Below are 14,669 nucleotides of genomic sequence, written 5' to 3' on the forward strand. Positions count from 1 at the left end.
TTTGTCCTATAAAACTTGGTGATGTACCTTACAGCGTTAACGAATAATTTGCATAATTAATTATTTTTGGTAATTAGGCTATATCTTAAGAATGCATCCTTCATATTCAACATAATTTAGTACATACGCTAACCATAAGAAAACACATATGTCCTATCAAGTTTGTTGATGTACCTTTCAGTGTTGATAAATAATTTGCATAATTAATGATTCTTGGTAATTAGGCTATATCTTACGACTGCATACTTCAATTTCAATACAATTCAGTACATACTAGTACATTAACCATAACAAATTGTGTATGTCCTATGAAGTTAGTTGATGTACCTTAGAGTGTTAGTGAATAATTTGCATAATTAATGATTTTTGGTAATTAGGCTATATCTTAAGACTGCATACTTCAATTTCAATACAATTTAGTACATACGTTAAACATAACAGAGTGCATATCTCCTATAAAAGTTGTTGATTTTGTTCGAAGATTTAGTGAATAATTTGCATAATTAATTTTTTTCGGTAATAAGGCTATATCTTAAGACTGCATACTGGAATTTCAACATAATTTAGTACATACGTTAACCATAACAAAGCGGATATGTCCTATAAAATATTTGATATAAGTTAGTCAGTTTTAATGAAAATTTTGCATAATTAATTATTTTAGGTAACTAGGTTGTATCTTAAAAATGCAAGCTTCAAATTTCGTATAATATGATACATATATCAACCATAATAATACGCACCTGTCCTATGAAGTTTGTTCCTACAACTTTTACCTTTAATGAGTATTTTGAATAATGAACGATATTCAGTAATTAATTATCATGCAATCTTCAAATTCCGTATAATTTGGCACATACATTAACCTAAGAAAGCACGCTTGTCCAAAAACAAAATCTGTTACCATAGTTTTTTTTAGTGTAATGAGTATTTGCATAATTAGTGATTCCCTTACGGGAGGCATTCATCAGTTTAAATCTGGTTCGATCTTTTTCTTGATTCCTCTATTTCCTTTTGTGATGACATGCTTCTCATGCCTCTCCTGATAATGCATCTGAAGAATTGAGTGCGCACTGCACTGTATCAACTCTTCTTTGTTTTGGATGGTGTCATCACTTAACCTGTTTGTAACTGGCCATTACCATTACCTGTCTAGGACAGGGCAGTCATTATTTGCCCGTATACTGTCTGAGATCCCGGCCATTACCATTACCTGTCTAGGACAGGGCAGCCATTATTTGCCTGTATACTGTCTGAGATCTGAGCCATTACCATTACCATGTCTGGGACCAGATGGTTATTATTAACCCGTCAACTGTCTTGAACAGGCCGGACACCACCGTTACTATATACAGTATAATACCCTCCGTTGTCAAGGTTTGTGCTGAGGAGACGACCCATCTTTCCCCTGTGATGCAGCTGTAAACGTTTTCCAAAAAATGTGAACTCTCTGTCTTGCTAAACTCTGAAGCATAGTATTATCATGGAAGTAGAACCCCATGGTATTATGTTCGATTGACAGGTCCGCCCAATACATCGTTTGATTGACAGGTGACATTTACAGTTTGCTGTGCTGACCCACTTTACTATGTCGTCTTATAGGATCTACAAGACACTGATCGGTCAGTAGCAGGGAACTGACGACAAAACTAAATTTACTGGAGGTGTAGATGTTTTAGATTTTTAGCTAAAATGATGACTCGGAATGTGTGTCAACTGTTTTCCGGTGTCATTTTTCATTCAACTCGGAGGTTCGCTGCCATGCGATTTCATATCAAGTTAAAGTATGTATGTTTGGTTCTACACCTACGTGTATATAAACGTATACAGAATCAAAGAACAGGAAACAACAATTCTACTTCAACCAGTTAGGACAATGAAAGTAAACTCTTTCAAACAAAACATTCTTTCTTAAACTGTCGAAAGAGCAAAAACGTCTTTGAACAGTAGGATACATATACCACTATATATACAGGTATCTTAATGTTACATTACATTTTTCTTATCTTCATTCTCGCAAACCAGAGCTGTTATTTCTTCCGCGACACTGCGAAATAACGAGTAAAAGAGGCCGTGGTTTGCGACGATGTTTATCTTCAGGGAAATATCAAGGATCTCGTCCACGTGGAGTGTGTGTACCGGAAGTAACATACAAACTATATGAATCGACGTGCGTAATGTGGAAGGGGCTCACCCTCGTATGAGGTGATATCGAATTTCTAGAAAAGTTGATGTTTTGAAATGCCATGAGAGTTGAGAGTAATGCGTATATGATCTCCTACTGAATCACGGTAGGTGTTCAACACGTCATGTTGGAAAGTGTATGTGTGTGTGTGTACGTACGTATGTATGTATGTATGTATGTATGTATGTATGTATGTATGTACGTACGTACGTATGTATGTGTGTATGTATGTATGTATGTATGTATGTATGTATGTATGTATACAAGCATTTTAAATATCTTACGTTCTAATAGGGTAACCAATTCATTATTTCCCGAAGCAACTTTAACAGCTTGGCGCATGGTAACAAACCACGGCCTGTTTTATGGCATCGTTCTTAACGAGCCGTCCCATTTTATTTCGAAGTACGATACAGCTCTGGTTTGCGAGAATGGCTTGGCGTTGTGATACCAATCTTAGAGATATGGTGGTCCATACAGAACAAAATGGATTGGAAGTTAATGCTGGTCCATTTCCGTGCGATCGTACTCGATGTGATACATGTCGTTTCATTATCAATACTCATCATGTTTTTGGCCCTAAGAAAAGTGTGGCTGTGACTGTGGCTGTTACGAGTAGATTTACATGATGTACTTGTATCAGTACTAACGTAGCATATTGTAATTTACATCATGCCAGAAATGTGTTGGTTTTTTTGTATATAGGTTCGACTGCACGTCGGCTTGGTGATCGTTTCGTGGAACATCTCCTAACTATCCCGTATCTACCTACTATATGCCTAGATAAAGAATTTTGATTCGAAACGTAGGATTGCATTTATTGATTGGGACTGTCATACTCGTTCCTTATGTACAGCTTACAGCTACAATACTATGCCCTATTCGAGGCTTTGATAGGATATTAGAAAGTCTATCGATTAATAGAGCTGGAACTCTACATCCCCACAGACTTAATGACTATGAACCATCTGGCATACAAAACTGACCATGTTCTTTATTTACCATTTAATTTATTCTACTTATTTTCCCTTTGATCACATGACTGTATTTTCTATTTGTTCGGACATGCGTAGTTAATTTGCTAGTAATCGTGTGTTTGTCATAGTTTGTAGAACGTGTTCTAGACGCACCGAAACACAGGCACTCGAATCAATGTGTATGATTTAAAAAAAAAATGTACTATAGTGAATAAGAGTCTTATTCACTTTACATTTTCCCCCAAATCATACAGATTGATTCGAGTGCCTGTGCACCGAAACGTCGCTTATTAGTATTTTACTTTGGGATTGGAAGTAAGGCCGACTTCGTACACTACTACCTGTTCATCAAGTCACTCATATATATATATAGTTTTTTAAAATAGAAAACCATGTCATATAATTACGTCATCTTAAATCTCAAAACTATTACGCTCTGCCACTGCGGTATAGAGCACTGTCTTAGCAGATTGATACTCACCGAGTTATATATATATATATATATATATATATATATATATATATATATATATATATATATATATATATATATATATATATATATATATATATATATATATATATATATATATATAGTTTTGGTAGTACTGGAACTCTTTCTTGGTTGTAACTCGGAGTTTCACGCATAGTGCGATCATCAGACAACGAGGTATATATATATATATATATATATATATATATATATATATATATATATATATATATATATATATACATGTATATATATTACGATCCAAAATATCGTATTTCGGAATTATGGGAATAAATTCTACATTTTGGCATTGTAGACCATAGGTCACAGAAGAGACTTGCGATGACGACATTGGGTAAACAAGATGTTAGCTGAAGATCATGTGATGTACGAAAGGAGTAGTGTCAGCAAATTTAAGATGACGTAATTATATGACATGGTTTTCTATTTTAAGTGTTTATGTAAACTCCATTGTATTGGAATGATATATAAAGTAAGATAATAATTAAAACATCCAGACTTCACTCAGGTAGGTGATTCCGGCAAGCCGATATCACTTATCATTCGTGACTAATTCCCAACTCTGGACCAAGTCGATCACATACGAGAGTATGAAAGTGTGAGTGCTAGAGTGCAGTGACAGAATTATTGGTAGTCTTACCGTCCAACTCAAAACCTCGCAATATATATATATATATAGATTCTATTACGCTCTGCCACTGCGGTATAGAGCACTGTCTTACGCAGATTGATACTCACCGAGTTATATATATATATATATATATATATATATATATATATATATATATATATATATATATATATATATATATATATATATATATATATATATATATATATATATATATATATATATATATATATATAATTATGTCGAGAAATGTATGCATTATCGATTAGAAATAACATATGTCAGTGTGAATAAGTAGTCGACCTCGATAAAGTTTCAGCTAACAGTAAGAGTATCGGTTAAGAGTGATAATATGGCGATATTTTCAACCCTGAACGCCAACTTCACAACTGATTTTTTTGTCACGGTCTGACGTGATCGCAGACTCGTATCAGCCAAATTTAGTGAAAGCGTTGATTCTCCTTATGGTTCAAGTTACTATTACAAAGATGATTCCTTTGCAATGAGAAGCTGTGCAAAGTTCATTTTGCAAGGCACGCCGTCTGTTAGACTCCAATTGTAGTGTAGCTGCATATACTGGTCAACATATTTTGTACTTCAATGAACTGATATCAAATTTCATTCTAAAACTTAACTTTAAAAAAATATTACCGTTCAGAGCATCTGAATCAACAAGACAACAAACGTTAAAGTTTCGCCATACTTTCCGTATGACACCAAAATGGTTTCGAACCCTCTCCCCTCTCCGTAGTTGAAAGTTAAAATGCATTTTGCCCAGGAGTTGAGTGTCACGTTTAGAAAGATATAGACCGTGCTGTATCGACTGGAACCCAATACTCTACTGTGTGGCCTGAAACTAAATACAATTTGTGATCGACCACGGTATGGACTATATGGAAAGTCAATTTACTCTGTAGTTTGGACTCTGACACCAGCACCTAATGGTTATTAGTACCATGTGAGGCAGTTCCCGCCAGACCGTTTCACGACAAACTTCTCTTTAACCCCAACGACCGAAATGAATCGATTTCAACAAAACTCCATTGATTTAAACTCCAATTCGACGTCTTAACATTCTATTTCCATTAAATCATTAACACGTCAAATACAATACGATCAGTCATACTCCATTTGCACCTCGCTGCAACTTTTAACATCTCGTACGACTTCTCAGTCCTACGGGATCTGTCACAATATCGAGGTGAAAACAAACCGGGAGTTTTATTGTGGTAGCTGCGAACGTGACGTCAATCTGTGTGAATTATTAGGAGTGACACCCACTGGGCTTCTTAGTATCATATTATTCTGGTGAATTTAGCCCACGACTATAACACAAAATCCAGCAACTTTTTTAACGATTTATGGCTTGGAGTGGAGGCTTTTGCGACAGTCAGTGTGGGTGTAGGTGTAGAAATATAGGGGAGCTTTGTTGACCGCCCTTCGTTCGCACCCTACGGCTTCCTACGCTACTAACGGATGGAGTTACCAAAGACAACGCGAAACACACTGCGATTTCAAAGATGTGATTGCTTTCTTCCAGTTGACTAGCTGTGACTTGTCTGTGCTACTTCTAACACGTGGTAATTAAATTGTGATTTGCCTTTATTATATAAACACAGGGTGGAGTCGATTGTTCACACTATTATCAACACCCTCGTTTCAACATGCCTTTTGACAGCTACAAATAGCTTGTCAAATACCATGAAAATTTACGCAGCCCTGTGAATATCAATTCTCTGTGATCCCGGGTAATTTGAGTTTAAAAGTTGGATGGAAGGTATACGAAGACTGTACATGTAATGAAAAACGTAGGATTTCACACGGAATTAGACTCGACATAGTCTACACTTCCTCCTGTGTGACAATCATCTACCCGGCATCTAAAAACTATCGAAAATTTGCTTTGAACGTTGTTGACTGCTTTGTAAAAACCAATGAATTAATCCGTTTGCCAATAATCCCCTTGAGGCTTGTAATAAATAGAAACGACCTGACTTTGTGTGCGTATTCTTCACGGTGTTAGCACCGACTGTGTTGGTCAGACAATGGTGGACAGATGTTTTACTCACATTAATGGATGAAGGATACATAGTTATGAGTTCACTTTAAGCCGTGTTTTCAGTAGGGTACTGTAACAAACCTTTCTCGAGTAAAACACGACCCCAGGCACCAAAACAATGGCGTGCATCGACCGAACAAGGGGCCAAATCTCTCTGATAAAGTACTTCGAACGGCGATCGTGACCAATTTGACCACCCAGGTTGGAGAACTTTTAACGTTTCGCAAATTTCGGAATGTAAAATAGGAAAATAAAGTGGACAATATGTGATCGTATCGTTTTGCTTAGTATAAGATAGTGAGTGAGGTGTTTGGTGATGTCAGCTTGTAACTGTGGTTTGCTGTGTGTGCTGTGTAAATAGTACAAAGTTAAAAGATAATTATTGTTACACTATTGTGTATATTTGAAGTATCTTATGATGGCACGATAACAACTCGATAGTGTTGGCTACGCTCTATGACAGCTGTCAGACAATAAACTAATACTTACCAGCTTTGCATGGATCTGCCATATCTTCAATGTATGTTGAATGAAATTCCGTGTACCCAACTACCTCATCAGATCCAGACTGTACAATTTCCACAGCACGGCTAGTACACTGTGTCGCTTGTGAAGCGAAGATTACAAACCCAAATAGTGCCGTGATAATCATGATTCGGTTCTGTAAAGTTCACCAGCAGTGTGTGTCGCTGTAATGGCGATTACGAAAGAACTCAGAGATGATGGTTTAACGATCGACCGAGTCAAATTGACTTAATGGTCTCTGTCTTAGAAGCAATGCAGAAGAGGAGAGAAAGCCCGAGTCACAGTGAAATGCAGCGAGCATTCAGTGAATGGTGTTTATGTTTCACAACTTACAATCACAGTCGGTATTGAATAGGTGTCAGTTTCAAAGTGAATGAGCCAATCAGAGTTGAGTACGGTAATATTGGACTTGCCTCGAAACGCGATTGATTGTTCACGCTAGTGGTATCTATTGAGATAATGATAAGACAGTAACTGTTATTGTTTGTGTTCCTATTGTTCTCTCTGAACAGACAAAAAAATCAACGAACTTGAAAGGTTGCTTATATTGCCTTCATTTGTAAAGTGTAATGAATTACATTCAGAAATGACAGGTCTTGAAGTGTTAGTAATTTATTCACATATGGTACCAATAAATAAATATGTAGGAATGATAAGCAGTGCCGCCTCGTTAAACATTACTGTCTATTAAAACAATACATGTCGTGTTTAAATTTGTAGACCAGTGCAAGCCTACGCCAATGCATAATGTCAACTATAGATCCGGCTAACCGGGGTTGAATGCCTCGTTGACATTGAGTGCTACACATATTAGTTACAAAACCGATGTAAGACACACCATAGAACCATTTCATAGCGAATCTCCTGACCGAGAAATGGTCAATTCCGATGTTGGATGTCATCCAATAGATAAACAAAAACGTGGGAACAACCTTTAAAGAGGATATGATGTAAGTTCTTTTCAGAGAAAAAATAGGAAAAGAAAAACAAGTGTGTTTATGATTGGTTGATTTCCATTGCCATATGTTAAACGCAACTTTGATTAATTTAGTTTGACATTGGATGTGTTAAGACACAGCTGGAAATGTGAGCGGAGTAGATCGATTTATTATAGTCAATGCCAGCCTGCCAACCATGATATATACACGATAATACAGAAGGGTTGTGTTGTCAGCTCAAAGTCGACCGATGAATAATTAAAGGAGAGATACGACATCGATGCCGAGAGCGAACTCACCTAAAAGTTAATTAGAAAGTACATTGTGATATAGTGGTGGCAACTCGTGCGTCATATACATTTCAACCAGTCTTTTTAGGGAAGTGTTAACTTCCAGGGGCCCCGGAGGATTTTCAGGGGGGGGGGGTTCATACATTTTTCTCAGGAAAAATTAGGGGGGGGGGCTAAACAAAAATCTCACAATTTCCTAGGGGGGGGGGGTCATGGAAAAAAACATAAATCAACCTGCACTTCCTGTTCTGCCACTTCTCAAAGTAACTTGTCCGCGAGGATGTGCAAGACTTGTTTCATCACAATCACTACCAGTGTTATCATCAGTACATGAATTTTCTGAGCTATCAGTATCACAATTGTCACTATCACTGACTAGAACACGCATTACAACCCATAACACCAAAGTAAAGCATTTTCTGTATGTACAGCAATCATTTATATGGCATCCATATCTGTTTCATTTGTTAATTGACCACATTAGAAAGGCCACATGCTAGGCTTGTAAATAAACCAATCGAAACAGTATACTTTTACACTTGATAGGAATGCTATAAATGAGTGTAGCACACAGAGGAAGTGTTTTACTTCAGTGTTACCCATTGTACAGAAGTGTCATGTTCAGTCTCAGAGTCACAACTATCTGTTTCACTCATACCCATGATATTAGTTTTAATTTCATTTGCAGTCATTTTCCTAGATCTAAATTCTGGTGTTCCTACTATGTGAGTGGATATTATGTCTAATTTTCTCTGGTTTGGTAATTTATGCTCATCAATATATTAATCTAACTCTTTCGCTTTTAGTCAACCAGTCATAGTCATTATATTGTTTTCTTTCTTTTATGTTGCTCTTCCCGATGTTTGGATCTGATGGTTTTTACTCTCTCCAGATTTTTCAGATGATCAATGTAGTTTTTGACAACACTTATGCTGACAATATATTTCTCTGCAAAAACAAGATATGAGCAATGAACTATGACATTTAAGTGTTCCACGTAACACTATGACATTTAAGCCTTCCACTAATACTGTGACATTTAAGTGTTCCACGTAACACTGACATTTAAGTGTTCCACGTAACACTATGACATTTAAGTGTACCACTAATATTATAACACTATGACATTTAAGTGTTCCACATAACATAACACTATAACATGAAAGTGTTCCACATAATATTATAAAACTATGACATTTAAGTGTTCCACATAATATTATAACACATGACCTTTAAGTGTTCCACGTGACACTATGACATTTAAGTGTTCCACTAATACTATGACATTTAAGTGTTCCACATGACATTTAAGTGTTACACATAACACTATGGCATTTAAGTGTTCCACATGACATTTAAGTAATCCACGTAACACTGGCATTTAAGTGTTTCACTTAACACTATGACATTTAAGTGTTCCACGTAACACTATGGCATTTAAGTGTTCCACATGACATTTATGTGTTCCACATAACACTATGACATTTAAGTGTTCCACTAATACTATGACATTTAAGTGTTCCACATAACACTGGCATTAAATGTTTCACTTAACACTATGACATTTAAGTGTTCCACGTAACACTATGGCATTTAAGTGTTCCACTAATACTGTGACATTTAAGTGTTCCACGTAACACTATGACATTTAAGTGTACCACTAATATTATAACACTATGACATTTAAGTGTTCCACATAACATAACACTATGACATGAAAGTGTTCCACATATTATAAAACTAAGACATTTAAGTGTTCCACATAATATTATAACACATGACATTTAAGTGTTCCACGTGACACTATGACATTTAAGTGTTCCACTAATACTATGACATTTAAGTGTTCCACATGACATTTAAGTGTTACACATAATACTATGACATTTAAGTGTTCCACATGACATTTAAGTGTTCCACGTAACACTGGCATTTAAGTGTTTCACTTAACACTATGACATTTAAGTGTTCCATGTAACACTATGGCATTTAAGTGTTCCACATGACATTTATGTGTTCCACATAACACTATGACATTTAAGTGTTCCACTAATACTATGACATTTAAGTGTTCCACGTAACACTATATGACATTTAAGTGTTCCACATAACACTGGCATTTAAGTGTTTCACTTAACACTATGGCATTTAAGTGTTCCACATAACACTATGGCATTTAAGTGTTCCACATGACATTTATGTGTTCCACATAACACTATGACATTGAAGTATTCCACATAACACTATGACATTTATGTGTTCCACATAACACTATGACATTTAAGTGTTCCACATAACACTGACATTTATGTGTTCCACATAACACTATGACATTTATGTGTTCCACATAACACTATGACATTTAAGTGTTCCACATAACACTATGGCATTTAAGTGTTCCACATGACATTTATGTGTTCCACATAACACTATGACATTTAAGTGTTCCACTAATACTATGACATTTAAGTGTTCCACTAATACTATGACATTTAAGTGTTCCACTAATACTATGACATTTAAGTGTTCCACGTAACACTATATGACATTTAAGTGTTCCACTAATACTATGACATTTAAGTGTTCCACTAATACTATGACATTTAAGTGTTCCACTAATACTATTACATTTAAATGTTCCATGTAACACTATGACATTTAAGTATTCACATGATGGGTATTTTTTGATCATGACTCAGTGTGGACTGCTTGACTGTCTTGCATCTACTTTATAAGATCCCGGGTTAGCACTATCATAATTATAATTATTGACTACACAGGGTAAATATATTCCAAAAGGCAATGACATGACATTTAAGTGTTCCACGCAACACTATGACATTTATGTGTTCCATGTAACACTATGACATTTAAGTGTTCCACATAACACTATGACATTTAAGTGTTCCACTAATACTCTGACATTTAAGTGTTCCACGTAACACTATGACATTTAAGTGTTCAACATATTATAACACTATGACAAGTAAGTGTTCCACATAATACTATAACACTATGACATTTAAGTGTTCCACATAATATTATAACACTTATGACATTTAAGTGTTCTATGTAACACTATGACATTTGAGTGTTCCACTAATACTATGACATTTAAGTGTTCCACGTGACATTTAAGTGTTCCATGTGATACTATGACATTTAAGTGTTCCACGTAACACTATGACATTTAAGTGTTCCACTAATACTATGACATTTAAGTGTTCCACATGACATTTAAGTGTTCCATGTGACACTATGACATTTAAGTGTTCCACATGACATTTAAGTGTTTCATGTAACACTATGACATTTAAGTGTTCCATGCAACACTATGACATTTAAGTGTTCCACATAACACTGTGACATTTAAGTGTTCCACTAATCTAACTCTTTCGCTTTTAGTCAACCAGTCATAGTCATTATATTGTTTTCTTTCTTTTATGTTGCTCTTCCCGATGTTTGGATCTGATGGTTTTTACTCTCTCCAGATTTTTCAGATGATCAATGTAGTTTTTGACAACACTTATGCTGACAATATATTTTTCTGCAAAAACGAGATATAGCAATGAACTATGATATTTAAGTGTTCCACGTAACACTATGACATTTAAGTGTTCCACTAATACTATGACATTTAAGTATTCCACATGACATTTAAGTGTTCCACACAACACTATGACATTTAAGTGTTCCACATGACATTTAGGGACCGGTCAGTTTCTTCAGCCGGGGGTGGGGGTTGGATTCTTAAATTGGGCCGACAAAAAGCTTGGAAATATTACCTCAAAGGTTATGAATAACCTAAACATTGCCTTAGTAGCTCAAGCAAAAAACTCCACATCTGCCAGGGGAAAACCCCAAGGACTTCCTCACCCCCAGAGGTCATGCATGCATTCAACCAACAATCAGATGCACCAACAACCTTTTTACTGTCATAATGGTATTAAACTTTTCTTAAATATTTTCACCCTATTCTAATTTGAGATGATATTGTCTTTTCAAGATGTGAAATGTTTGCCAAGATAGTCTAAAATTGCCTTAATCTCCAAATCTCCCCTACCAATGATACTACCATTAGATGTGCTGACCTACATGTATATAATGATGCCATTTAACTTTTTAAGAACATATTTCAACCTTTAGTGTAAGTTATAAAGAATAGTTTCTGATACTTGCTGTCTTGTAAAGCTTGGATTAAGTTATTGCTTGAAGGGTCTAAATAGCGTAAATATTGGCTATAAGAGTAAAAATGCTTCAGGGCTTCTAGAGGGAGACCCCCTCAGACCCCCGCATGAGGTGGACATATCCCAGTCTCAAGCTCTTCCTCTCTTACTGTCAAGATGCTATCAAAGTATATTTCAAAAGTATTTCAACCCTATGTAGTTGTTTTTTACATGTTGGTGTTGTCTTGTAAGGCTTGGAAATTATTGTCTGAAAGGGTCTGAATAGTCTCAAATTGACTTTTCAGGGAAAAAACCTCCAGGGCTTCTAGGGGGAGACCCCCTAGGACCCCCCCCCCCTAATGAGGTGTACACATCCCAGTCTCAAGATCTCTCCCCTACCTCTTATTGTCAAGATCCTATCAAACTATATTTCAAAAATATTTCAACCTTATGTAGTTGCTTTTTACATGTTGGTGCTGTCTTGTAAAACTTGGAAATGATTTTCTAAAAATGTCTAAATAGTCTCAAAATTGACTTTTCAGAGTTAAAAACCTCCTGGGCTTCTAGGGGGAGACCCCCTAGGACCCCCCATGACAGCTGTACATATTCCCTTCTCAAGCTTTCCCCCTACCTTTCACTATCAAGATGCTATTAAACTCCTTTTCAAATATATTTACCCTGTGTAGTCAATAATTATAATTATGATAGATAAAGTAGACGCAAGACAGTCAAGCAGTCCACACTGAGTCACGATCAAAAAATACCTGTCACTCATGCGAATATCATATATGGGGGGGGGGGGGGTCATCATGTTTTAGAATTAAGTGATAGGGGGGTCAGCCTGTTTTGGGTTTTACAGATAGGGGGGGGGGGGGGGGGTCAGTGACTTTTTGTCGGCCCGATTTAAGAATCCACCCCCCCCCCCCCAGGCTGGAGAAACTGACCGGTCCCTTACGAAACCTTCAAGTTCACTTTTGCCCCAAAGTGCAATATAAGTGAAGCACTGATTGTGAAACAGCCAAGCATTTACATGACATGTTCTGTAACTAGTGTAGTAGCAAGGTAATACATGACGTATATGTATATTTATAGTTATGCTTGAACTAAGTAATATTAAAGAATTCATGTATTAAAGAAACAGGGAGAAGAACAAATATTTACATGTACCACATTTCAGACAAGGCTATATGCCATTGTAGAAAAAGGATTTTTTTCTTCCATCACAATCCAAAACACAATGACCCCCCTATCCACAATTTTGAAAACAGCATGACCCCCCCTACTGCTAATTTCAAAAACAGGGTGACCCCCCCCCCCCCTACCAATGTTCCACGTAACACAGACATTTCAGTGTTCCACTAATACTATGACATTTAAGTGTTCCACGTAACACTATGACATTTCAGTGTTCGAACCTCCACATAATGTTATGGCATTCAAGCATTCCACATAACACTATGATATTTAAGTTTTCCACATGATATTTAAGTGTTCCACATAACACTATGGTATTTATGTGTTCCACATAACACTATGGCATTTATGTGTTCCACATAACACTATGGCATTCATTGTTCCACCTGGGTAGATTTATAATACACGTTATTGCACACCATTCCCATCACGCTATAAAGGGGGTCTGTTCAGTTCATCAACAGACATGTGAATGTCAGTCAGAAAACTGTTTACTGTGATGTCATATATTGGTAAGTATAATGATGTGTAGTGTTTATATATATAATCATGTGTTACACACACACACACATATATACATATGAATGTAAGTGTCTTGCTGGAGAGAACAGTGCTCGATGCAAATATTAGGAGCAGAGCATTATAGACTTAATTCAAAAGAATAAGGATATAATAAAAATAAGTCGTTACTCAGAGTACGTTTCACGCTTCGAGCGATCTTCAGACAACACCATATATTGCATTGTTCTATCAAACAAGTTTATATAGACGTCTAGAATTCCACGCTGTTATGGGAAAGTATGGCACGTTATTGGTGCCATAATTATGGATAACTTATTTGACTCACCTCGACAACTTATTTGGCTCCTCGATAACTTATTTGAGTCGACATCATTTCTCAATCGTATTCACCTGCATATTCGTCATGTGTACATCTCACTCAAGTACTCTATCGCACGTTCTGCTGGTAGACCTAATTTGAACACCCCAAGTCACTGGAGATATTTACCATGCCGAATAAGTTATCGAGCATCAGAAAAAGGAGTCGAGTCAAATGTGAAATGCATTATTCTTAGAATATTTTTCAGTGGGCTAGAGGTACCGTTGTATCATGACCCGGAAATACATACAGATGGTATGCATACCACTCAGAAACCGTACGTTGCTGCTCGAGAGTATCAAAACACTCA

General features: G+C 36.3%; 1 protein-coding gene across 1 annotated transcript in view; it reads right to left on the reverse strand.

Annotated features, from left to right (window-relative positions):
• Positions 1–7,152, reverse strand: part of LOC144452364 (tolloid-like protein 1) — a 115,036-nt gene extending 107,884 nt beyond the window's left edge. Inside the window, exon 1 of the mRNA XM_078143457.1 lies at positions 6,856–7,152. Coding sequence (XP_077999583.1) covers positions 6,856–7,018 — 163 coding nt within the window. The 5' untranslated portion in view covers positions 7,019–7,152. The remainder of the gene's footprint in view (positions 1–6,855) is intronic.
• Positions 7,153–14,669: the final 7,517 nt, after the last annotated feature.

Source organism: Glandiceps talaboti, chromosome 22 (genome assembly GCF_964340395.1).
Source record: "Glandiceps talaboti chromosome 22, keGlaTala1.1, whole genome shotgun sequence".
Lineage (NCBI taxonomy): Eukaryota > Metazoa > Hemichordata > Enteropneusta > Spengelidae > Glandiceps > Glandiceps talaboti.